Raw genomic sequence first — 26,268 nt, forward strand, 5'->3', positions numbered from 1 at the left:
TAAATGGTGGCTTCTGATATGATGAAGAGTATGGATGCCATCACGTAGATACACCCATGTCATTATACTAACACATGACAATAACCATGAAATCAATCCATGATTTTGAATTTACTTGAGAAAACTCCAAATCCTTCCTTTTAATGCTAACAAGTATATATGAGGAATCTCACATAAAATCACAAACCACAGAAAGAAACTGCTGAAAACGCAAAGGATAAATCATGACAAGTGAGAACATAGTGAATTAATCTCAGCCAGTGGGACATTGAGTAGAAATTTTCCACCTTGTTGTGTATATATTACCTTTAGGGCCGGGAAAACCAGGGCTGCCTGGATTACCAGGTGGTCCAACTGGTCCAGGTGGTCCCATAACTCCTACGTCACCTTTTCCACCTATAAACAACATCAAAGAAATGATTGGTGATGACGACAATGATCTTACTTTCAAATAGCTGGTAGGATGTATAAATATATGGACTGCATGAATATGGATTATCCTTTGGGTGTATACATGTGTCATGAATATATGAGCTGGAAGAGGTCCAGGTCATAATTTGGCACGAATTTCACATCTATATTGTTTACCAGATTTGCGACATTTTGAACAATTTGCCACCAACTATTTCATATGGACTTTGTCATAGATCAGGGGTGGGGAACCTCAGGCCCCAGGGCCATTTATGGCCCTCAATGACCTTTTATCAGGGTCCCGAGTAGATTCTCGGGGACTGCATTCTTGGGCAGTGAGCTGTATTTTGATTGCCACCAGCTCATTAATTTCTTCTTGCTCTGTTAGCACACACTCTCAGTGTTCACTACTGAACACTGAAGGACATGCAATGAAAGATTACGTCCTGACACCAGTGCCAGAGTCAGGATGTACTTTGTGGGCGGAGTTTGTACCGCCCCCCCAAGGATGGTATAAATATCCAAATAAGATTCCCCACCCCTGCTATAAATCAATGGTGGAGTCCAGTCGTTGGGATCCCCACGATCATGAGACCAAGCAAATACTGTTCTATGGTTTGAGAGGAAAGGTTAATGTTCCTACCCACTGAAACCAACAGTGGCTTCAACAGTGAAATATCTTTACAGGTAAGAGGTAAGAAGTGACGAAGCTAGAAGCAGTTTGTTTTTTAAGTGTAAATGAAGATGTGTGGGCAATTATTGCAATAATAGCAAATTAATAATTATTAACTTAAAACACTAAGAACAATATTTCTTAAGTGTATGCAATAAGCTTACCTTTAATGCCTGGTACTCCATCACGGCCTGGAAACCCAGGTGGTCCTGGAGGACCTGGAAATCCACGTTCTCCAGGAAAACCAGGATTACCACGATCTCCTTGTGGACCAGGAGTGTCAAATCCTGGAGGCCCAGGACTACCCTTGTCACCAGGTATACCAGTTAATCCTGGATTATAACACAATATGTTAGATACAGCAAATATGAGGGCAAAACAAGGCTACTGCAAAAAACACAGTTAACAAGTACAGTATATAAAATTATTAACATTTTAATTGAATATTGTCAATATGACAACAGAAGAACAGGCAGGATATAGTGGAAAATATATGTAACACATTCAGAATCCTGGTGGTCTACTCCTGATTAGGGTATTCCAAGTTAGATCTATTTTAGATATCTATTAGCACAAATTAAAACAACAATGTTCACTGTTACATACTGAATAAGTAATATTTGCTTAATGTTCTTAAAGCCAAACTTCACGCAAAATTTCAAGGTTCAGCTCACTATTTCACTCGCTTCCCCATCTTCTACTATATCATTTACTGATTGAGGTCCAGCAAGCTAAAAGATGTTTAGTGACTTCCATCAACACTAACTACTCATCAAGAGTGAATGCAGAAAAAGATCAAGATAAGCAATACAACATGTGAAAAAAATCATTACTATGAGCACGACCAATAATAAGGGCCCTTGCCTGGCTGTGAGCAACCTGCTGGAAAATGGCCTTGATGGAAAATGTCCATCCGTTCCATGCCAACATATTTTCAAACCAAGAACTGCTTGCAAGTGGTTCTCTAGAAGAGTAAGACGCTTTGATAAGGTGCGATGCAATGAGCTATCATCATTTTCTAAGGGTGGTTTCACACTTGCATTTTTGTCAGCAGCGTTTTTTTTCATCAAAAAAACGCATGCGTTTTTTTTCCTATATTTAACATTGAAAACGCATGCGTTTTTGTTTGAACGCGTTTGGTCGCGTTTTGCAACGCATGCGTTTTTTTACTGCATGCGTTCATTTTCAGAAATGCAACTTGTAGTATTTTCGAGAGGCGTTTTTTGGACCCAAAAAAAACGCATGCGTTTTCATGCGGTTTTTTTGGGGTCAAAAAATACACTGGAGTCAATGGGGACGCATGCGTTTTTTTGCGTTAAAAACGCATGCGTTTTTATATTAAAAAACCAGAAAACACACTGATATGCCACCCCCCAACATAAAGGTGATAAAGGGATCCTAACCCTAACCCTACCCCTAACCATAAGGGATCCTAACCCTACCCCTAACCCTAAGGGATCCTAACCCTAACCCTACCCCTAACCCTAAGGGATCCTAACCATAACCCTACCCCTAACCTTTTTAGGGTTAGGGGTAGGGTTAGGATCCCTTAGGGTTAGAGGTAGGGTTAGGGTTAGGATCCCTTTAGGGTTAGGGTTATGATCCTTACCCCTAACCCTACCCCTAACTATTTCTGTTTATAGTGGGTTTTTTACTTTATTTTGATGATTGGCAGCTGTCACACATTTCTCAGCATGTGTTTAAAAAAACGCAAACGCATGAAAAAACGCATGTAAACGCGTCAAAACGCCGCTTTTTTTTCACCACATGCAAAAACGCATGCGTCAAAAAAACGCAGCGTTTGCACGCGTTTACATGCGTTTTTTCACCATGCGTTTTTTTGCGTTTTTTACAGCAAAAACGCACCCAAAAAAACGCAAATGTGAAACCAGCCTAATGTGGCATATACTATGGACACCCTGCTTCTAGGAAAGAAAAGAGCCATTAATACCACACCCTAAGTAATACTATAAGTCCCGTAACAACCCAGAGTCATTATAGGACTCTACGTACAATAAAGCCTATATCCAAAAAGGCTCCTCAGAGATGAAGAGGACAGGATTGACCCTTTAGAAGGCTATGCCACATGACTTAGAGTAAGAAACAAAACCAGAAACTCCATTTGCAGACACATGTTTTGGGGTCTTTTCCCCTTATAAGTGCAGGACAGGAGAATTGGTTTGGCTGGGTGAAAGGCCTATGATAGGTAGTCTAAGGGTAAGTTCACACAGGGCGTTTTTGTTGCTTTTTTTCTGCAGCAAAACCTGATCTTCTTGGCAGGAAAGAAGCTGCGTCAAAAACGCAGGTTTAGGTGCGTTTTTGGTGCATTTTTTGTTGCGTATTTGGTGCTTTTTTTTTCTCTTTGTCCATGCTAATGTCCTTGGATTTTCAGCAGCAAAAACGCAGCAAATAATGATATCTGCGTTTTTGCTGCGTGTTTCTCAACACCCATTCAAGTCAATGGGTGAAAAAACGCTGAAAGAAGTGACATGCTCTATGTCCAAAAAACGCAGCAAAGCACAAAATACTGATCAAACAAAAAACCAATGTGTGCATGAGACTTCTGAAATCTCATAGGCTTTGCTGGTACTGTAAAAAGCAGCTGAAAATTAGCACAAAAAACGGAGACAAAAAAAGCAGCAAAAATGCCCTGTGTGAACTTACCCTAAGGGGTAAAGTTTCTCTATGTGGAGATCGCCAAGTTGGTGTACACTTATAGGCCATGTAATGCTCCCCTGGTAATTTAAATATACAAATAGCCTTTTCAGAAAGGAAGGAGATGGGAACTCTAGTGCCACCTATTGGATGTAGTTTTCCGAAAAGTCAATTTCGACCCTTTAAACAGGTTGTCCGCTACTCGGACAACCCAGTCTCAGTCGGCATGTTTGCACCAGTAAAACATCACTTATACTCACCTCTGGTGCCGATGCTGTTCCAGCAGTGTCAGAACTCTCTCTCCCGAGGCTTGCGTGAAATTGTTATGTAATGTGACCCCTGTGTCCAATCGGCAATGGCTTCATTTTCCCTGCCTTGGGACATATCAGACATCAACAGGAAGTGAATGACCAGCTGAAGCTCTCACTTCCTCTTGATGTCTGATTCTCCCACAAGTCCTGGGAGAGCAAAAGCAGACACCGCTGGAACAGCAGCGGCGGTCAGTATAGGAGTTGTTATTTCACTGATGCAGACATGCTGATTGAGACGGGGCGGTCTATTCTGACTCATGGATATGTAGAACGTAGTGGTGCCTGGATAGACCCTTCTTTTTAGGCGCTTCCGTATTCACCTGTACTCACGTTCATACCGATTAATCAGACAGCTTAACTCAGCCACGATCTCATGTAAGAAGACTCCAGGAAAAGAGGGTTGCTTTAACTGAAATTCTTGTATTATTATGAAAGTAGCAGATAAAAAGGAATATTCAACAGAGGACATGTAGTAGGATGCATACAGATGGAGGAATGATAACAAAATGGAGAATAAGGGCGTGAACAAACATACATCACAAGACTACAGTGAGAGAGTTGGGACAAAATACAGGGAAAGGTAAACTTCTGCCTAGAAAGAAGGAACGAACACAAGCAATGCAAATATTAAATGATTTCTCAAGTCGTGAGACATGACACTCCCCGTCTGAAATCCTTGGATTTCACGATGTCTGTAATTCTTCGAAGTCGTTCGAAGCTGAAAAAGAAAAACAAGAGGAAAGAAAACATGCATGCAATAATAAACATCAAAGATTTTAAAGTCCAAACTCGTTGTTGTCGACCCGTAGATCAAACCGAAAGATAAGTCCAAATATATTAAACCCATCTTCAGATTGGGGAAGCCGCAAACATGCCAACTCTTCCACCAACCCAGAATCCAATGGGAATGTTAACAGTTCAATCCAATGGAAAATATCAATATTCAATAAACTGGGGAACGAGGAGGAATGCTCCCCGCCGTGAGCAACGTCCAGGAGCATGTTCAGTTCATGTGATGTCCTCCATTCGTAGAAGCAGCACGAGTTCAGTGACCGGGCGGAAGAAGGTTCGAGTAGAGCCACCTTTTGTCACCTTAACTTCTACCTTACGAGTCTTTCCGTCCTCACTGGGTAGGACCTTGGCGATAAGTCCCATTGGCCAGTCATTACGATGAGCCTCTTTGTCCTTTAAGAGAACAAGGTCTCCTTCTTGGAGATTGGGACTGGGCGTCTGCCATTTGTGACGGTTTTGAAGCAAGTGCAAATATTCAGTCTTCCAGCGATGCCAAAACACGTTAACCAGATGTTGTACTTGCCTCCACTGACGTTTGTAAATGTCCTTGTTATCGAAATTCCCAGGCGGAACTGTAGCAGCTCCAGTCTTCTGTGTAAGAAGTGTAGCTGGAGTAAGGATCATTGGAGCATCGGGGTCGGATGATACTGGAACCAAAGGTCTAGCATTTATTATGGCTGACACTTGGAAGGTGAAGGTGTCCCGTTTGATATCCCACAGTAGACCAAGGCTGCGCTGTGTTGCAGGAACATCAGAACCCAAGTCGAGGTCTTTTAGGTTTGTGGCATGGTCTTCAGATGGAAACGCGTTCATTACCTCTTGACTGTTAGAGATAATCTTGTGGAGTCTGAGGTTTGATGTGGATAGCATTTCCTGTGTCCTGGAGAGTAGGTCGATTGCATCTTCACTTGTGGGCAAGGACTTGAGCCCATCGTCCACGTAGAAGTTCTTCTCTACAAATTGCCGAGCATCGGATCCGTACTCTCTCTCACCTTCCTGGGCTGTCCGTCTCAGACCATAGATCGACACAGCAGGTGAGGGACTATTGCCGAAGACATGGACCTTCATCCGGTAGTCTATGACCTGATTGTTGACATTGTTGTCTTTGTGCCATAGGAACCTAAGATAGTTTCTGTTGTCTTCTTTCACGATGAAGCAATGAAACATCTGCTGAATGTCGGCCATTATGGCGACAGGTTCTTGTCTGAAGCGGATCAATACTCCAAGGAGGCTGTTGTTCAGGTTGGGCCCAGTTAGGAGCAGGTTATTGAGAGAGAGGCCTTCAAACTGAGCGATGGAGTCAAACACGACTCTGATCTGATTAGGCTTGCGAGGGTGATAGACACCAAAGGATGGAAGATACCAACATTCTTCTCCCTCCCTCAGTGGTGGCGCAGGTTCGGCATGATCTCTGTCAAAGATGTTCTGCATAAAGTCAATGAAATGCTTCTCCATCTCTGGTTTCTTTAGGGTACGCTTTAAAGGGAACCTGTCACCCCGTTTTTTGAGATTGAGCTATAAATACTGTTAAATAGGGCCTGCGCTGTGTGTTCCTATAGTGTATGTAGTGTACCCCGATTCCCCACCTATGCTGAGATATAACTTACCAAAGTCGCCGTTTTCGCCTGTCAATCAGGCTGGTCAGGTCGGGAGGGCGTGGTGACATCGCTGGTTCTTCCTCAGCTTTACGTTGGTGGCGTAGTGGCGTAATGGTGAACAAGCAGCGCGCGATCTGCGCTGTAATCCCTTGCATCGGTGGGGGCGGCCATCTTCCTGGGGCCGCGCGTGCGCAGATCGAGTGCTCTGCTGCACGGGGCTTCAGGAAAATGGCCGCGGCATGCCGCGCGTGCGCATTAGAGATCGCGGCGGCCATTTTCCCAAAGCCGAGTTTGCATCTCGGCTTTGGGAAAATGGCCGCCGCGATCTCTAATGCGCACGCGCGGCATCCCGCGGCCATTTTCCTGAAGCCCCGTGCAGCAGAGCACTCGATCTGCGCACGCGCGGCCCCAGGAAGATGGCCGCCCCCACCGATGCAAGGGATTACAGCGCAGATCGCGCGCTGCTTGTTCACCACTACGCCACTACGCCACCAACGTAAAGCTGAGGAAGAACCACCGATGTCACCACGCCCTCCCGACCTGACCAGCCTGATTGACAGGCGAAAACGGCGACTTTGGTAAGTTATTTCTCAGCATACCTGGGGAATCGGGGTACACTACATACACTATAGGAACACACAGCGCAGGCCCTATTTAACAGTATTTATAGCTCAATCTCAAAAAACGGGGTGACAGGTTCCCTTTAAGGATGAGAACCTTGCAGTAGCTTGTTGCAGGTTGTTCGGCAACCTCACTCTTGGGAAACGAAAGGGTAAAGGAGCTACCCAACTGTTGGAGTCATCTTGAGCAAATTCTTTATCCATAACCTTTATGAATTCTTTATCTTCCCTTGTGAGTGCCAACTTGTTGTCACTACTTGTAGAGTCGAACACTGATGACCCGAGGTTTTCATCCCTGGGCTGGTGCGTGTTCATGTTGTTGAAGGATTCCTGTTGCCACTTGGTGTTGCTCACTTTCTCTTTCACCCAGTAGTGATGTGGGCATGGTTGGAAATGGGTGCTGCGACCATTTGACAAGATGTGTGTTTTGTAAGAGGAGATGTTGTTAGGTCTCTTCATCTTATGTATGCAAACATTGCCTACGATTACCCAGCCTAGATCTAAGCGTTGGGCAAATGGTGCATCGTGTGGTCCGTTAATTTGCTGACGTACCTTGTGCAGCCAGAGAATGTCTCTGCCCAGCAGAATCAGGATATCTGCTTTGTTGTTGAGGGCTGGTATCTTGTTTGCTATCCTCTTGAGATGTTGATGATGAAGAGCAGCCTCTGGCGTTGGGATCTCTTCTCGATTGGCTGGAATCTGGTTGCACTCGACCAGTGTAGGTAACGGTATCTCGACGGTGTTCTCGAGAGATGTCGCTGTAAGGCCACTGGCCCTTCTCCCAGAAACCTCTGTAACACCACTGCAGGTACCTAAGGTGTAAGGGTAAGCATTTCCCTTTAAGTTAAACATATCAAAGAGTTCTGACCTTGCAAGTGATCGGTTGCTCTGATCATCCAGAAGGACATACACCTTCACGGCTTTCTCTGGGTGACCGTTGGGATACACGTTCACCAGGCAAATCTTCGCACAGGACTTGTCCCAGAGGTCTTCTCCGCAGACTTCTGTGCATGAAGAAGATATTGTGGTATGGCTTGCAGTTTGAGTTGCGTCCTCCCCGCCATGGCTCATGGTGAGGGAAGGAGTAAGTGTAGAGTCAGGACGGAATGGGTGGAGTGCTTGTACGTGGTCCTCACTGTCACACTCCATGCACTTAATTGTAGTTTTACAGTCTTTAGCAAGGTGTTCAGTAGAAGCACAACATCTGTAGCATACCCCGAACTTCTTTAGAAGCTCCTTGCGTTCTTCGAGCGGTTTCTTCCTGAAGCCGATGCACTTTTTTAAGGGATGTGGCTTCTTGTGGATGGGACATTCACGATTTGGGTTCTCTATCTTTTCACCCTTGTTGCTCTTGCTTGGGGCTGATGTTGGTGAGGGAAGAATATCCGTCTTCTTCACTGACACTGGACCCCTGCGGTTTCTGTCATTCGAGCGTGCGCTGACGTACTTAGAAGGAGGTGAAGCTGGGCCACTGGATTCTTCGTAGGAAAAGCTTGGGTCGTTCTTACACTCTGCCACGTCTTTTATAAACTCACAGAAGTAGGAGAATGGAGGAAATGACACTTTATGGTCTTTCTTGTATTTTGACCCTAGTGTAGTCCACCTTTCTTGTACATTGTACGGTAGCTTGGAGATAATGGGATTTACTCCACGAGCAGTGTCCAGGTAGCTGAGGCCAGGTAGGTGGGTGTCTGCCTTGGCCAGCTGGAGCTCTAACAGCAAGTCACTGAGCTCTAGGAACTTTGAACTGTCTTTGCTTGATATCTTTGGAAAACTCTGTAATCGCTTGAACAGTGCATCCTCTATGGCTTCTGGACTGCCAAAGTTTTTCTCTAGTCTTTCCCATGCAGCCATGAGACCAGCCATTGGATTACTGATATGTACAGACCTGAGTCTCTTGACACGCTCTGTGGATTGTGGTCCTAGCCATCTGATTAGGAGGTCCAGCTCTTCGGTAGCAGTGATGCCGAGGTCACTAGTTACGGTTCTAAAGGCATTTTTCCAACCTCTGTAATTTTCAGGTTGGTCGTCAAACCTTGTGAGACCGGTTTTAGTAAGTTCGCGGCGAATCATGTACCTTGCGAAGTCGGACATGTCTGTTCTTTCTGACTTAGGATGCACAAATGTAGGCTGAGCAGTGTTGTACATAGGGGTGGAGACGTCCTGGCCTTGAGACGTGGGTAAGTATGGAGTGGCATATGCATTTAGTCCAGCAACCGGTTTGGTGGGTATAGTCTCTGCTACATGCGGAGCTGGCACTGCGCGGTTGTCGAGAGTATAATGACCTGCCGGCATATTGGGTTGCGTGTAGATAATAGCCTGTGGAGTTTGGTGAGATGCGGGGTCTTGGCGCATACTGGAATACGAAGGAAGCTCAAGTTTGGGAGCATTGTGCTGACCTTGAATGCAGGGTTCTGTAAGTGGATCGGCATCCTGGTGCCCTGGAGAAGCATGAACGCCACCAGGAGTGTTAGTAATGATCTGCGGTTCGCCATTTTGGCTTAGCACGTAGTCTCTTGTGCGTTCAATAGGGTCTTCTGCCTCCACTTCACACAAACTGATGCTGTCTCTTTGACTCCCACTGATAGCTCGCTCCAGGATCCTTAACTCTGCCATGGCTGTCGCGTGCTCACATTCCTTCTCCATAGCTTCCTTACGTGCTGCATCCGCATCCATTTCTGCTCTCTTTTGTGCTGCGGCTGCATCCATTTCTGCTCTCCTTTGTGCTGTGGCTGCATCCATTTCTGTTCTCTTTTGTGCTGTGGCTGCATCCATTTCTGCTCTCCTTTGCGCAAAGGCAGCTTGTATCTTAGACGTTTCAGCCTTAGCACGTGCTCTTATAAGCTGCTCGCTGAGAGTGGAATATTTTGATGAACTTGACCTAGATGAGCGTTTTGAGTGCTTGGACAATTTAGATGAGCGAGTTGATGCATCTGGTGTCCGTGCAATTTTAGCCTCTAACTTGGTTTTAATGTCACGTACGGTGCAGTCTCTTTCAGAATTAAGCTGCTGGAAACTTTGCAATTCGATTAAAGTCTCTGGCAGATTCAGTTTTTTCAGGAGAATAATGTATTGGTCAGTCTTGTCCATATACATTTGGTATGCTGTGCATAATTGTTCTAGGGCTCCCTCAAGTGGTAACTCATGAGAAGCAGGCCTTGATACAGTGTCTATGTGATTCAGCACTTTCTCCCACAGTGAAGACACATCACTATATACGACACATTTTGCAGTCTCTAAATTCTCCATGACTTTCCATGTAGGTTTGACTGTACGTTTTCCCCTTTCACTAGCTGGTGGATGGGGATCTGGGTCTCTGTCCTGTGTTTGTAAGTCTGGTAGGGACATTGTATTCCTTGCTTCAGACATGATTTGATTGCAGGCAGGAAGAGTGGAGGATGAGGGTTATACTTCTTCCTGTTTATCTGCAGTGTGTGCTTCTATGCACGCTGGGGTCTGGCTGGGAAGTGGTTACTATCTATCTGGGAAATGTCCTTTTCCACTGAGGTTCAGCACAGACCTTGAGTTACTGTCTCTGAAGGCAGGCTATTCCTTTTTACTATTCTGACTCATGGATATGTAGAACGTAGTGGTGCCTGGATAGACCCTTCTTTTTAGGCGCTTCCGTATTCACCTGTACTCACGTTCATACCGATTAATCAGACAGCTTAACTCAGCCACGATCTCATGTAAGAAGACTCCAGGAAAAGAGGGTTGCTTTAACTGAAATTCTTGTATTATGATGAAAGTAGCAGGTAAAAAGGAATATTCAACAGAGGACATGTAGTAGGATGCATACAGATGGAGGAATGATAACAAAATGGAGAATAAGGGCGTGAACAAACATACATCACAAGACTACAGTGAGAGAGTTGGGACAAAATACAGGGAAAGGCAAACTTCTGCCTAGAAAGAAGGAACGAACACAAGCAATGCAAATATTAAATGATTTCTCAAGTCGTGAGACATGACACTGTCCAAGTAGTGGACAACCCCATTAAAGGGCCTTGCCATATAGTATAAGGACGGAGGACAAGAAGCAAATACCAGAAACTCCATTTACCTCTTAAACTTCCCTGTCAGAAGCATCTCACCCAGCCAAACCAGTTCTCCTGTTTTGCACTGATGAGAGGCATACAGCCTATGTGCCATATGCATGATGATTTATGTATTTCATCTTTGTTTCGCTAGGGACAGCTGATGCAGTTTTACATTGAGAGTACCTAGGAAATAATCTCCATTATCTCAGGAGTTTGTTGATGTTTATCTGATATTGCAATATGGTAACTGAGGATAACTGCAGCCACACTTTTCTGATGAAGTGAAGTGGGCTTTAAGAAACTATGAAAGTAATGAACATAACTTTATTCTACTTTGTGCTAATACATGTGTAAAATACTGCCTAAATGATATTTTATATAGCATGTCACACAATAAATGTGACCTTTATGATCTCATGTAAATGAAGAATGGAGATGTCACACCTGTCATTGCCACCTTTAGTTCCTCTGTTAGGACAGAGGCTCCAGGAATACTTTGGCACATATAACTTATATAATGTTGTGTAAAACACAAAAAGAAAACGATTTTTAAAAAAAATATCTAAGTTTTCAGGTTGGCAAGAAACCAGCATTAGTGCACCCTACCAATTTATTCACTGACTGATAAACGTCAATCCTCTATTTGTAAATGGGTTATTAGACAACAGATATAGAATGAGCTGGGACTGGAGGAGCAACCACAGTACCTGGTGGACCTTGGTCACAAGTCAGCAGGTTTAGGATCATCAGGAGGCATCAAGCAGAAATGAGTTGCAAATAATGTAGTCAGGAAGAAGTTAGGTTAGGATAAAAAAAAAACGAAGCACACACATGTTAGAAAAAAGACTAGTAGTTAATTGAAGAATGGGAAATTAAAACAAAGGCACAACCTCCATAACATACAAAATACAAACGTCTTCCCTATATACATATGCTCTGGCTTGTATATGTAGTCATCATATCGTGTATTATTTAATAGATCTGTGCCTTTCTAGTTTTATCACTTTATAGGGAGTTTGTTAGAAAGTTTATGTCTACAGGGTCAGATAGGGTGCTTTAAGGCATGTTTAATTACACAAATGAGGTCAGCTATTGACTTAGAAATGTAAAGAAAATCAACTTTCATTATGTAAATCAGCTGCCAATTGCCCGGTAGGCTTTCCTAGTCCTGGAAACTGTTCCAGACCTACCTTGTACAGCGTCACTTTGTTCTGTACGGTTCACCACGTGCACCTTACTTTCTAATATGTGCAACACGTCACTGAGCCCGATGCCCACAAGAGCGAAAGTACGCACATGTGCTATGCTGGGATCACACAACAAGTGTATGATGTCTCAGCAAAACACTGTGACCTTTCACCGTGGTGCAGTCCTCCTTCAATGTCAAGAGGAGATATCCGACAAGGTTTAGCCAGAAGATCCCGAGCACTGGCCAGGGCTTTAACCGCCCTTGTGGCACTTGCCAGCTCATTTACATAGCTTAGTGTCTCAGTGTTCCTAAATCAGTTTTCTGCCCCACAGGTGTATTATATTTCTTAAAGTCCTTATCCAATGCCTTAGATGTTATATTTGACAATCTACAATGGGATTCTTGTGTCCGCTCCAAATTTCTGCTGCACAAAATAAGAAAATGTTTTCAGTGTATTTCTATCATACATAAGTATGAGGATAACTCAATCTTGCATGCATTGTATTTCATATATGTACAGTGGGGCAAAAAAGTATTTAGTCAGTCAGCAATAGTGCAAGTTCCACCACTTAAAAAGATGAGAGGCGTCTGTAATTTACATCATAGGTAGACCTCAGCTATGGGAAACAAACTGAGAAAAAAAAATCCAGAAAATCACATTGTCTGTTTTTTTAACAATTTATTTGCATATTATGGTGGAAAATAAGTATTTGGTCAGAAACAAACAATCAAGATTTCTGGCTCTCACAGACCTGTAACTTCTTCTTTAAGAGTCTCCTCTTTCCTCCACTCATTACCTGTAGTAATGGCACCTGTTTAAACTTGTTATCAGTATAAAAAGACACCTGTGCACACCCTCAAACAGTCTGACTCCAAACTCCACTATGGTGAAGACCAAAGAGCTGTCAAAGGACACCAGAAACAAAATTGTAGCCCTGCACCAGGCTGGGAAGACTGAATCTGCAATAGCCAACCAGCTTGGAGTGAAGAAATCAACAGTGGGAGCAATAATTAGAAAATGGAAGACATACAAGACCACTGATAATCTCCCTCGATCTGGGGCTCCACGCAAAATCCCACCCCGTGGGGTCAGAATGATCACAAGAACGGTGAGCAAAAATCCCAGAACCACACGGGGGGACCTAGTGAATGAACTGCAGAGAGCTGGGACCAATGTAACAAGGCCTACCATAAGTAACACACTACGCCACCATGGACTCAGATCCTGCAGTGCCAGACGTGTCCCACTGCTTAAGCCAGTACATGTCCGGGCCCGTCTGAAGTTTGCTAGAGAGCATTTGGATGATCCAGAGGAGTTTTGGGAGAATGTCCTATGGTCTGATGAAACCAAACTGGAACTGTTTGGTAGAAACACAACTTGTCGTGTTTGGAGGAAAAAGAATACTGAGTTGCATCCATCAAACACCATACCTACTGTAAAGCATGGTGGTGGAAACATCATGCTTTGGGGCTGTTTCTCTGCAAAGGGGCCAGGACGACTGATCCGGGTACATGAAAGAATGAATGGGGCCATGTATCGTGAGATTTTGAGTGCAAATCTCCTTCAATCAGCAAGGGCATTGAAGATGAAACGTGGCTGGGTCTTTCAACATGACAATGATCCAAAGCACACCGCCAGGGCAACGAAGCAGTGGCTTCGTAAGAAGCATTTCAAGGTCCTGCAGTGGCCTAGCCAGTCTCCAGATCTCAACCCTATAGAAAACCTTTGGAGGGAGTTGAAAGTCCGTGTTGCCAAGAGAAAAGCCAAAAACATCACTGCTCTAGAGGAGATCTGCATGGAGGAATGGGCCAACATACCAACAACAGTGTGTGGCAACCTTGTGAAGACTTACAGAAAATGTTTGACCTCTGTCATTGCCAACAAAGGATATATTACAAGTATTGAGATGAAATTTTGTTTCTGACCAAATACTTATTTTCCACCATAATATGCTAATAAAATGTTAAAAAAACAGACAATGTGATTTTCTGGATTTTTTTTCCTCAGTTTGTCTCCCATAGTTGAGGTCTACCTATGATGTAAATTACAGACGCCTCTCATCTTTTTAAGTGGTGGAACTTGCACTATTGCTGACTGACTAAATACTTTTTTGCCCCACTGTATATAAAGACACACAGTATAGCTTGACATCTTAGACTAGATTCGATCTCGTGTTAAAGGGCATTTAAAAAAGCATTTTGTGAGCACATGGCTGCTCCCTTCTAGTAGTAAATTGCAAAGCGTCTCTCCATATAAGTGAACCACATGAACCACACCTGGATGGCAGTGCCAGAAGGTGCTACAGTGCCCCACAGCATGCTGCAACCCCCATTTCCACCAGACATGGGGGCTCCAGCAGTCAGACCTCTACAGATAAGAAAGCAAAAACAACTCCAAGTGATATGATCTTGTTTGCTTACATGAGAAAACCCTTTTTTAAACACCCCTTATCCCTAACCTACCAATGCATGGCGTCTAGTCCAGGTTGTATGTTTATATAGTCATATGTTGTTGTAAGATCTTGATCTGGTATATGAAATACAATGCAGCTTCCGTCATCTGAACACTTCTTTTATGCTTCAGTTCACTTTACTGTCTATATATCGGACAGGCGTCCATATTGAAGTGTTCAGGGCAGGTCATTGAAAGAAAACTATTAAATGCATAAAGCTATGAGCTCTTTTTAGATACAGGGGGTGACTGACATTTTAGTTTTGTAGTGCTACCTCATATAGATGATAATGTGGAACAACACAATTTACTTTGTTTTGTGGAATTGGAAATAACTGTGACATACAGTGCCTTGCGAAAGTATTCGTCCCCCTGGAACTTTTCAACCTTTTCTAACATATCATGCTTCAAACATAAAGATACCAAATGTAAATTTTTGGTGAAGAATCAACAGCAAGTGGAACACAATTTATTGTTTATTTAAAATTTTTGTGGAAATTCAAAAACTGAAAAGTGGGGTGTGCAACATTATTCGGCTCCTTTATTTTCAGTGCAGCAAACTCACTCCAGAAGTTCATTGCAGATCTCTGAATGATCCAATGTTGTCCTAAATGCCTAATGATGATAAATATAATCCACCTGTGTGTAATCAAGTCTCCGTATAAATGCACCTGCTCTGTGATAGTCTCAGGGTTCTGTTTGAAGCACAAAGAGCACCATGAAGACCAAGGAGCACAACAGGCGGGTCCGTGATACTGTTGTGGAGAAGTTTGAAGCCGGATTTGGATACAAAATGATTTCCAAAACTTTAAACATCCCAAGGAGCACTGTGCAAGTGATCATATTGAAATAGAAGGAGTATCATACTGCTGAAAATCTACCAAGACCCGGCCGTCCCTCTAAAATTTCATCTCAAACAAGGAGAAGACTGATCAGAGATGCAGCCAAGAGGCCCATGATCACTCTGGATGAACTGCAGAAATCTACAGCTGAGGTGGGACAGTCTGTCCATAGGACAACAATCAGTCATACACTGCACAAATCTGGCTTTTATGGAAGAGTGGCAAGAAGAAAGTCATTTTTCAAAGATATCCATAAAATGTGTAGTTTAAAGTTTGCAACAAGCCACCTGGGAGACACACCAAACATGTGGAAGAAGGTGATCTGGTCAAATGAAACCAAAATCGAACTTTTTGGCAACAATGCCATACGATATATTTGGCGTAAAGGCAACACAGCTCATCACCCTAAACACACCATCCCCACTGTCAAACATGGTGGTGGCAGCATCATGATTTGGGCCTGCTTTTCTTCAGCAGGGACAGGGAAGATGGTTAAAACTGAAGGAAAGATGGATGGAGCCAAATACAGGACAATTCTTAAAGAAAACCTGTTGGAGTTTGCAAAAGACCCGAGACTGGGACGGAGATTTGTCTTCCAACAAGATAATGATCCCAAGCAAAGCAAAATCTACAATGGAATGGTTCACAAATAAACATATCCAGGTGTTAGAATGGCCAAGTCAAAGTCCAGACCTTAATCCAATCGAGAATCTGTGGAAAGAGCTGAAAACTGCTGTTCACAAACGATCTCCATCAAACCTCACTGAGCACGAGCTGTTTGCCAAGGAAGAATGGGCAAGAATTTAAGTCTCTTGATATACAAGACTGATAGAGACATACCCCAAGCGACTTGCAGCTGTAATTGCAGCAAAAGGTGGCGCAACAAAGTATTAAGTTAAAGGGGCCGAATAACATTGCACGCCTCACTTTTCAGATTTTGAAGTTCCACAAAAATTTAAAATAACCAATAAATTTCGTTCAGCTTCACAATTGTGTTCCACTTGTTGTTGATTCTTCACCAAAAATTTACATTTGGTATCTTTATGTTGAAGCATGATATGTGGGAAAAGGTTGAAAAGTTCCCGGGAGCCGAATACTTTCGCAAGGGACTGTATGCGGTTTATTGAGTGTTCTCCACTGGTACTAATGGTACATCACACGGGGGGGACAATGAATGGGACAATATGTGAACACTCCCATCAGGACACATATGTGTATCAGGACACATCTTATATGTATTTTTTCTCAGACTTTAATTCCTGATTACCGCTGAGCTAACACACAGAGCCATGTAACAGCAGGATAGCCACTTGTCTGAATTCCTTCCTATTAGTATGTACGACTCTAACCTACAGCACTGGTATAATATAGTATTATGTATTTTCTCTCTTCTACAACTAAATACTGTACCCTCATCCTGCATAATGGATATATGTGATTTACAAAAGGTGATGACATGCATATAATTAATTAGTATTAGGTATAGACAAAATACATAAATAAAAACACTGCCATGTTTCAGACCAAAGATAGGCGTAGCATTAATATTTACTTGTCAACATTATCACAAACTGTACGTGAGATGTCCTGAAGCGTCATAAAGAATGGTACGGGCTCATTCAGGTATTGCCCCAATTGTAAATTGTACCAGACACTAATTCAACTATAAGTGTAAAGTAATCTAGAGGGTCACATAATAGATGTGTATTAGGTGCATGTCGCTAACATACTCTATACACTATTTAGTATTTCCAGCAAGATCATTTGGCTGTGAGCACTGGCACCATTTGTAGTTTCCGGATCTTAGGAGATATTCTCTAACAAAGCCCCTACTATCACATCCATAAAAGTACTGTTCTTCTTTTATGGACCAAAGGGACCTTTTATCCTCCCACCTCCAAGATCCAGGGCCATGGTACGACTGCAAATCCTGCACCCAAATATAGATGCACCCCTAGAAATGGGTTTGTAAACACAGCCACAGAGAAGAAGACCATAATGGTCATAGGCCAACACATTTCTATAAGGGAGCAGTCAGACAGCATACAAATCGGACCAACATCAGACTGGCCGGAGACTCTCCCGACCCAAGCGTGACGGCTTCATCAGTTTCTATGCAGCGGTCACACTCGGGTGAGGAGAGCCGCCAGCCAGTCTGTGCACTGCGCTGTGATCTCGGTCCAATTTATACGGCCGTCTGACTGCGCCCTAAGACATACTTTCCCCAGTCTCCATACCGTAACAGATAAACAATAGATGGCAGTGTTTTTATAATAAAACATAAAGCGGATCTGGCGACACATTTCACAATAGAAATTGAATGCAGCGTTAAATACATCTCTTAGACCTGATGAGGCTGGTGTGCGCACTTTGAAAATGGCTTTATAATTGTGATGTTAGATGAACATTTGATGAGTTTTATAAAATGCTCGTTTCAATTTTACTTTTACAAAATTATGAGACCGTTCTAACGTAGCTTTTTCAAAGTAAGTACACCAGTCTCATCAGGTTTCCATGTATTATTATTTGCAGTCTGTGTTGTGAAATCTGGTGACAGATCCCTTTTTAAAAATTAGGATACATAAAGATTAGATTGTGAAATTAGTTATATGCACTATATTAATCGTCCAACCTCTACATTAATCATGCGTTATATTAAATTACCAGCATGCAGTTAGTAGAAATCGTTCACAAAGCAAATTCATCCAGCCAGTGAATGCAGTATAGCAGGGTGCGTGATGGAGGAATGCAGTGTGTCCAGTGCACAGCGATCAGACTCGTGCTCTTCATACCATGGCATTGTGTGCAGGGGACACTGTGCACGCCGCTTATGCACATGGTGTCGCACCCTCACATGCAGATGGTGGCTGGGAAATATAAGATACGGTAGATCCTTAAAAGTGCTCAGTTAACAGCGGTGTGGCAAACACGTGAACTTGGCTTTCAGTGTTCATTAGTATACATAACAGGTGTGATAAGATATGGAAAAGCTTATTCAATAACAGGATGTGGAAAGCACAAATACAATGGAAACCACAGCAACCATTAACTTTCTCCTTTCTTAAGGTTAGCTATAGAGCGGAGATGTGGTTCTGCAATGGTTCCTGAAGATTACACTATATTTAGGCTACATACAGCTCTGTCACTAAATAAGCAATTTAAAGGGGCCGTGTCACCTATAAAGTGGCGGTTGTCACAGTGAATAAGAAACATTTAAAATATAAGATATTCTACATATTTGCATGACATCAGGGTTAGTTCGCACTTGTTTGTCTGTTCCGTTATTAGGGAAAGAAATTATGAAAAAATGGATCCTTTACATATCTGATGTAAGTAAATGGGACCCCATTGATTATTATGGGGTCTGTCTGAGTCCAGTTGTGTTCCAGGTTTTAGAATGAAAGAAAACAATCTACATGTTGTGCTTTTTGATCTCTCCCGAAGAAAAAAACGATGCATAACAGAACGCAGAGGGACCACATAATAATCCGTGAGGCTATTCTGCTTCTGTTTGCATCATTCATGAAATGGATCCACTTTTGACATTATTCCTTTTGTCTGGTCCTAAAATTGGAAGACTGTTAAAAGTGGAAATGTGAACAAAGCCATGTCTTACTATTGCCAGTAGGGATCAATAAAATGCATGTGAGATATCAAAGATGAAAGTCATCCCTTTATAGTGCCATTACAGTGCTAGTATTTGCCTGGTGTTGGGGTTTGGCCCTCTATTCTAGGTCCCGATTACGTAGGCTACCTTTACAGTGCCTTGGACCTACTTTATGAATGAACATGTACTGAAGATCAGCTCATCACTAGTGTGTCGAGGACTCTCAGGTTGTACAAACATCTGCCTGAATCCACAGACTTTTCTATCCCAAACATAGAAAAAGTCCAACAATGCAGAGATGATACCATAACACTTAAAGGAAATCTGTCAGCAAGTTTTTGCCACATAATCTGACAGCAGAATAATATAGAGACAGCGTTGTGTACTGGGCTACTTGCTTTAGCTTTGATAAAAATCGGTGTTTTATCAGCAGGAGATCATCACTAGAGGACTAGTAAACCTATTGCTATGTAGTCCTCCATATTCATGAGCTTTGTATAACCCCACCCCAGCCACTTATTGGCAGCTTTCTGTATACACTGTACATCTAGTGGCCAATCAGTGGTGTGGGCGGGGTTATACAGAGCTCAGCATTCGGAGAATCGGTAAATCTGCAGCAGATAAAAAAGGGATTTCATCAAAGTGACAGCAAGCAGCTCAGTAAGTGACATATCATTGCGCTCAGGGTCTCTGTCCCTACATTATGCTGATCTCAGATTACACAGCAAAAACCTTGTGAAAGATTCCCTTTAACTTTGATCCCATCGTATTTAAAGCACCACTCAAGTGTGTGTAATATTTATTTCAGCACTGGAGTGGTGCTACTAATGTAAAGTCAATGGCCCTACTCTTATACTTAACAGCTGACATATTCAGCTGTTACTAGCGCCATTCAGGTCTTGATCCACCACCTTGTGTCCATAACTTCTGACTGACTGTATGTCAGAGGTAATGGTCACAAGTTCTCAGTGTAAGTCTATGAGGACCTCGTTCTGCTCCCACAGACTTATACTGGGTAGTGGTTTCCAGCTCCCCCAGCAAACACTGGAGCGATCCGGTAGGTCACAGCCTCCAGAAGACCAACCGGTGCGCCGCCGATAACAGATGAAGAAGGAGGCTGGTGGGTTTAATACTGGGGAAAGGGGGCCTTGATTAATTATACCACTCGAATGGTAACATGAAAATAAACTAAAAAAAACGCTGGAGCGGTGATTAAAAGTAAACTACGTGAGCTCATGAACTGACTGGACTTTTAGATTCTCTATTTTAACCATGATGGAATAAAAGTTAAGTCTTATGAGATCATCTCTGCATTACTGGACTTTTATATGTTTGGGATTAATTTATAAATGTTGAAAATCCTGATCCCTTTATTATAATTTGTATCCTTCCATAGTTTAGATTCTATTGACTTTTTTTTAATTTTTCACATTATTTTCTCATTTTAGTACTAGGTGACAAGGCCCCTTTAAATGAAACAGCTGAAAAACAGATTTTCATAAAATGGATAATGTTTTGTTATTCAATTAAACAATAAAGAGATGTGAATGAATTCATAACATTTGTATTTCTCTAAGGGCATATGCAATAACACTACACTACAGTAACATACGTGCACTGGTGTGTTTGTCTTTATATCACCCGCATTGAACATTTAAGAAAAAACTAGGACTGCAAATCAGTCATCAAACTGTGTTTCTACTTGCAGCCATGACTGAAATGACTTCTCACCTCACACTTGCAGAGAGACCATAGAGAACATGTGCCTTACCTGGAGGGCCGGCTGGTCCAGGAAGTCCTGGAGGGCCAGGAGGACCTTGACCACCAGAACCTGGAATTCCAGGTGAACCTGGTTGGCCAGGAAGTCCATTCTGACCAGAGTCACCTAGGATAAAAATAAAATAAAAACAGTTTCTATCATTATCAACCAACAAGGTTTGCTGCATAAAAAATGCACTTAACAGATTTAATGGCATTAGAAAAACACGTTTTCTTTCCTCCAAAAACAATGCAGTGGAATGAAACCCAGCTATCTTTAGATAATGTTTTCTGCAACAGCAATGCTCATGGCTGGGCAGTAATAAAGCTGAGGGGTTCTAGGTCTTTTCATATTTTAATAATAATAGTTTTATTTATATAGCACCAATATTTTACAATTTCACAGTTTCAGATGCTACTAGGGCACTTTATACAAAATAATAGCCCAGCTCTGTTAATGCTCATTGTGCATATATTAATGAACCCAACTTTGGAAAAATATTGAAAAAGAATGAGAAGTGATTTATGAACACTGTGGGGCTTCATTGGCCGTATTTCTTTTATTACAAATCCTGCAAACTCTGGTGTCAATGAGTTCAACACAAGGCTACCTCTATATTAGGAAAGCTTCACGCATCAATTGCAAGATTCACAGGTATAAAATATATGAAATATCTCTATACACCATTTTGTAAATTGTTGAATGGACGGTATAAGAAAGTCCCTTCCAACTCTACCATTCTATGCTTCCATCCTGTCTGGGATGGTTTAGTGAATCCTGCTTTGAGCAGGGGGTTGGACCAGATGACACAGGAGATCCCTTCCAACTCTAACATTCTAGGAGTCTAGAACAAAAAATTCTGAATACAGGTTCACTAATCACAGGGATGTCACCTGATTTGAAGGCAGTATGTTAACGAAGGATAATCAGGATGGGGAATAAAGTGCTAATTAGGAAAAGATATGGCGCCATGATGCTCTGCACACATACTGCAGGGAAAGATGACAGTGATCTAAACAGTTATTTGATCATTAGGTGAGACATAGCATCTACAGGTTGGAGGGGAGTGCATAGCTGGCATCGACGTAGACTAATAGAATCTTACTAAAGATTTAATTGTTGTGTGATATTCTTATCATGTGATATTGGTGTCATCAATAATAACATTTATTCAATGTGTTGTTGCATGACTGTCATTTAATATTTATTTTGGCCATGATAATAGTATTTCTTACATATTTTTTTGTACGTATGCTACCCACTATTTTATGGATAGATCACGGACCCATTACAATGAAGGTGCCTTTTCGCATGTTTTTTTTCTTTGCTAACCGATTGTCCGCAAAAACAAATTGGAGACATGTCCTACTTTGATCCATGTTTTATTTGCAATGGTATAATGAATGGTGTCACTGAAAACTACAATATGTTCTGCAAAAAAACAAGCCTGGCTATGTTGATGGAAAAATAATAAAGTTATTGCTCTTGGTAAAAGGTTCAAGAAAGGGAAATCGCCTGGTGGGGAAGGGGTTAAAGGCATCATTGCTGGTGCTGATGATTCCACCACACCTCTACCCAGCTGAAAAAAGTGGACTGGCTGCATGTTGTAAGTCAAATATTTAGAATTGAGAGTCCTCAGTGGTTGATACCTTTTAATGGCTAACTGAAAAGATGGTAACAAATTGCAAGCTTTCGAGACTACACAGGTTGTCCTGTGTAGTCTCGAAAGCTTGCAATTTGTTACCATCTTTTCAGTTAGCCATTAAAAGGTATCAACCACTGAGGACTCTCAATTCTAAATATTTTTCTATCCACTGGCTAACACGGTACCAAGATATATTTCTTTCCTGTTGTAAGTCAAGCACTCATGCTCCCACTGCAAGACTCAGTCTACATAATTTCTGCATGCAGTGGCTAATGGATTCCCATAAAAATTGTGCAGCCTTTGACCAATACATGCGGGGATGGCTTGGGCCTCATGCAGCTGCCGCATAGCAGGAAGCCATCTCTTTTCCATGGCCATATGGTTAATTCCTCACAACCCAAAATATCATCAACTATTAAATACAAAAAAATGTTGGGCCCCTTGTCTTGGTACAAAGTAGCAGTTTTGGTGCGTTAATAGTACATGTTCTCAAGTTGAACCTTTGTGCTTTGTCTTTGGACCACCCCCAACCCACTATCCCTGATATACCTTTTGGTCCGGGAGATCCATCAAAACCAGCTCTTCCTGGAGCCCCTGGCATGCCTGGGAAACCAGAATCTCCTTTTGGTCCTTGAAATCCTTTTAATCCAGGGGAACCTGGTTGCCCTTGAGGTCCAGGTAATCCAAATCCAGGTTCACCCTTTAATTTAAAACAAAATATAATTACCATGCAAAGTTTTCAGAAACTGAATTTTGAACACTGAAGGTGGAAATTAGAGTCTGGTATTTTGGTTAAAGAACAGGCATCTATTAAAGTCTGATCTTCACAACACATCTGTGAAAGCGTATTATGGTAAGAACAAAAGAGATTTCTAAGGACATCAGAAGATTTGTTGCTGCTCATCAGGCTGGAAAGGAATACAAAACTATTTCTTAAGGGTATGTGCACATGTGGCGAATCCGCAGCGGTTTTGACGCTGCGGATCTGCAGCTGTTTTCCATGAGTTTACAGTACCATGTAAACCTATGGAAAACAAAATCCGCATTGCACATGCTGCGGAAAAAAGTGCGTGGAAATGCAGCGGTTTACATTCCGCAGTATGTCAATTCTGTGCATTTACAAAAACAGGTGCGGAAAAATCCGCAGACATCCCACCTACATGTGCACAAGAGTTTCGACCAATCCACAGGCAGAGAGATACTTCAAGACCATTATTACCCTTCACAGATTAGGTCGACTATCAAAGATCACTCCAAGAGCAAGGTGTGTAAAAGTCCGCGAGGTCACAAACAACCCAAGGTAAATTCTGAGAAACTAAAGGCCTACCAACTCATACTAGTTCACGTTCATGAGTCTAGCGTCAGGGGGACACTGAACAACACTAGTGTGCATGACCACTGCTTTCCAAAATGTATACTGCTGCCCATCTAAAGTTTGCTAAAGACCACTTGGGCAAGCTAAAAGGCTGCTATTGGAACAATGTTCCAGCTCTCTGGAATGCACTTCCCCAGACGATCAGACTGATACCTAGCCCCGACCTATTCAAGCACGCTTTAAAAACCCATCTCTTCAAACAAGCCTACCACATCAACTACTCAGTAAACTAACTTTGTCCTGTTCCCTCCTTCCAAATATTATCTGCATGTGAATCTGCACCCTACTATTCATCTGTCTCCACACCCTCCATGCACACGATAACTGCACTTGATACTTGACTATTGCACTTAAACACACGGGCTGATGACCGGATCATTTATACATATTAGTCCAAAAAAGGAAAATCTAGAACACATTCACCATAACAATACATCAAAAAAAGCCCAGCAGATATATAAACAAGGCCACAGAATGTTTTCGCTCAAAAAAGTAGAAAGTTTATTAATATTTAAATAGAATAAAATATAATTAAACACATAACAATATAACAAAATGCCTCCAATCGAAAATACCGGTACTGCAAGAGTTACAGGCATATAGCCAATGGTGGCATTTACACAACATGTATAGAGAGCATTCCCATTACAATCATATAGCTAATATGCTGTGGCTAGAAAGTATATTAATGGTCTGATGGCTACTGGCGAAAACTACAATATTCCGATATCAATAAAGCTATATGCAAAGAGCTAAAAAGCCTGTCATATATATCAAAATAATATAAGGTCTTTGCCCCACATATACCTAGGCACTCAGATACAATGCTTCCTGTTAGCAGAAATGTAGCTAGATAATAAGTAACATAAATCCAAAAGTGGTGCCATGGATATACAGACACCCGGACTATATGCCACCTGCTAGCAGAGTTATAGCATGAAAGAAACCCCCATAGTAGCCTAATCAAACTCCATAATTACCTCTGCACACTCACAGGACCGGGAAGATACCCCTACGCGCGTTTCGATAAGCTTCTTCTTCCGGGGGCGTGTGTTATTAGTAGGAGAAATGAGGGACTATTTAAATGAGTTCATGGCCAATAGCTGTAGATGGAGAATCACCGCACATGTGAGTAGAACATCGCACACCATATCCTATGCGACCGTATTCATTTGACGCATATATTATGTGCCGCGTTGCCTAGTTACTAATCCCTCAGCATGACGCGCTGGGAGGCCTCTGCATGGTAATGCGCAGAAGCGGAAGTGGAATGGAACCATGCACATCACAGTGTAGCGTCAAATGAATACGGTCGCATAGGATATGGTGTGCAATGTTCTACTCACATGTGCGGTGATTCTCCATCTACAGCTGTTGGCCATGAACTCATTTAAATAGTCCCTCATTTCTCCTCCTAATAACACACGCCCCCGGAAGAAGAAGCTTATCGAAACGCGCGTAGGGGTATCTTCCCGGTCCTGTGAGTGTGCAGAGGTAATTATGGAGTTTGATTAGGCTACTATGGGGGTTTCTTTCATGCTATAACTCTGCTAGCAGGTGGCATATAGTCCGGGTGTCTGTATATCCATGGCACCACTTTTGGATTTATGTTACTTATTATCTAGCTACATTTCTGCTAACAGGAAGCATTGTATCTGAGTGCCTAGGTATATGTGGGGCAAAGACCTTATATTATTTTGATATATATGACAGGCTTTTTAGCTCTTTGCATATAGCTTTATTGATATCGGAATATTGTAGTTTTCCCCAGTAGCCATCAGACCATTAATATACTTTCTAGCCACAGCATATTAGCTATATGATTGTAATGGGAATGCTCTCTATACATGTTGTGTAAATGCCACCATTGGTTATATGCCTGCAACTCTTGCAGTACCGGTATTTTGGATTGGAGGCATTTTGTTATATTGTTATGTGTTTAATTATATTTTATTCTATTTAAATGTTAATAAACTTTCTACTTTTTTGAACAAAAACATTTTGTGGCCTTGTTTATATATCTGCTGGGCTTTTTTTGATGTATGATGACCGGATATATATTTTATATGAAAATCCCTATTTATTATAATTGCCACACCTGAAATAACAAGTACTTTTCACCTATTGTGTCCCCCCATTTCCTTGTAGATTGTAAGCTTGCGAGCAGGGACCTCACCTCTAATGTCACTGTTTAAATTGTCTTAACTTGTACTGAATTTATTGTCTGTCCATGTCCCCGCTTAATTGTAAAGTGCTGCGGAATATGTTGGCGCTATATAAATAAAAATTATTATTATTA

The 26,268-nt window shown here is 42.1% G+C and overlaps 1 protein-coding gene across 1 annotated transcript in view; it reads right to left on the minus strand.

Moving 5' to 3' along the window:
* The window catches only part of COL4A5 (collagen type IV alpha 5 chain), a 263,094-nt gene that overhangs the window by 52,255 nt on the left and 184,571 nt on the right, over window positions 1-26,268 (minus strand). Inside the window, exons 29-32 of the mRNA XM_069747143.1 lie at window positions 23,144-23,294; window positions 20,962-21,075; window positions 1,249-1,416; window positions 307-396 (exon numbers count right to left, since the gene is read on the minus strand). Of these exons, the coding sequence (XP_069603244.1) occupies window positions 307-396; window positions 1,249-1,416; window positions 20,962-21,075; window positions 23,144-23,294 (523 nt within the window). The remainder of the gene's footprint in view (window positions 1-306; window positions 397-1,248; window positions 1,417-20,961; window positions 21,076-23,143; window positions 23,295-26,268) is intronic.

The sequence above is a fragment of the Ranitomeya imitator genome, chromosome 2, assembly GCF_032444005.1.
Source record: "Ranitomeya imitator isolate aRanImi1 chromosome 2, aRanImi1.pri, whole genome shotgun sequence".
NCBI lineage: Eukaryota > Metazoa > Chordata > Amphibia > Anura > Dendrobatidae > Ranitomeya > Ranitomeya imitator.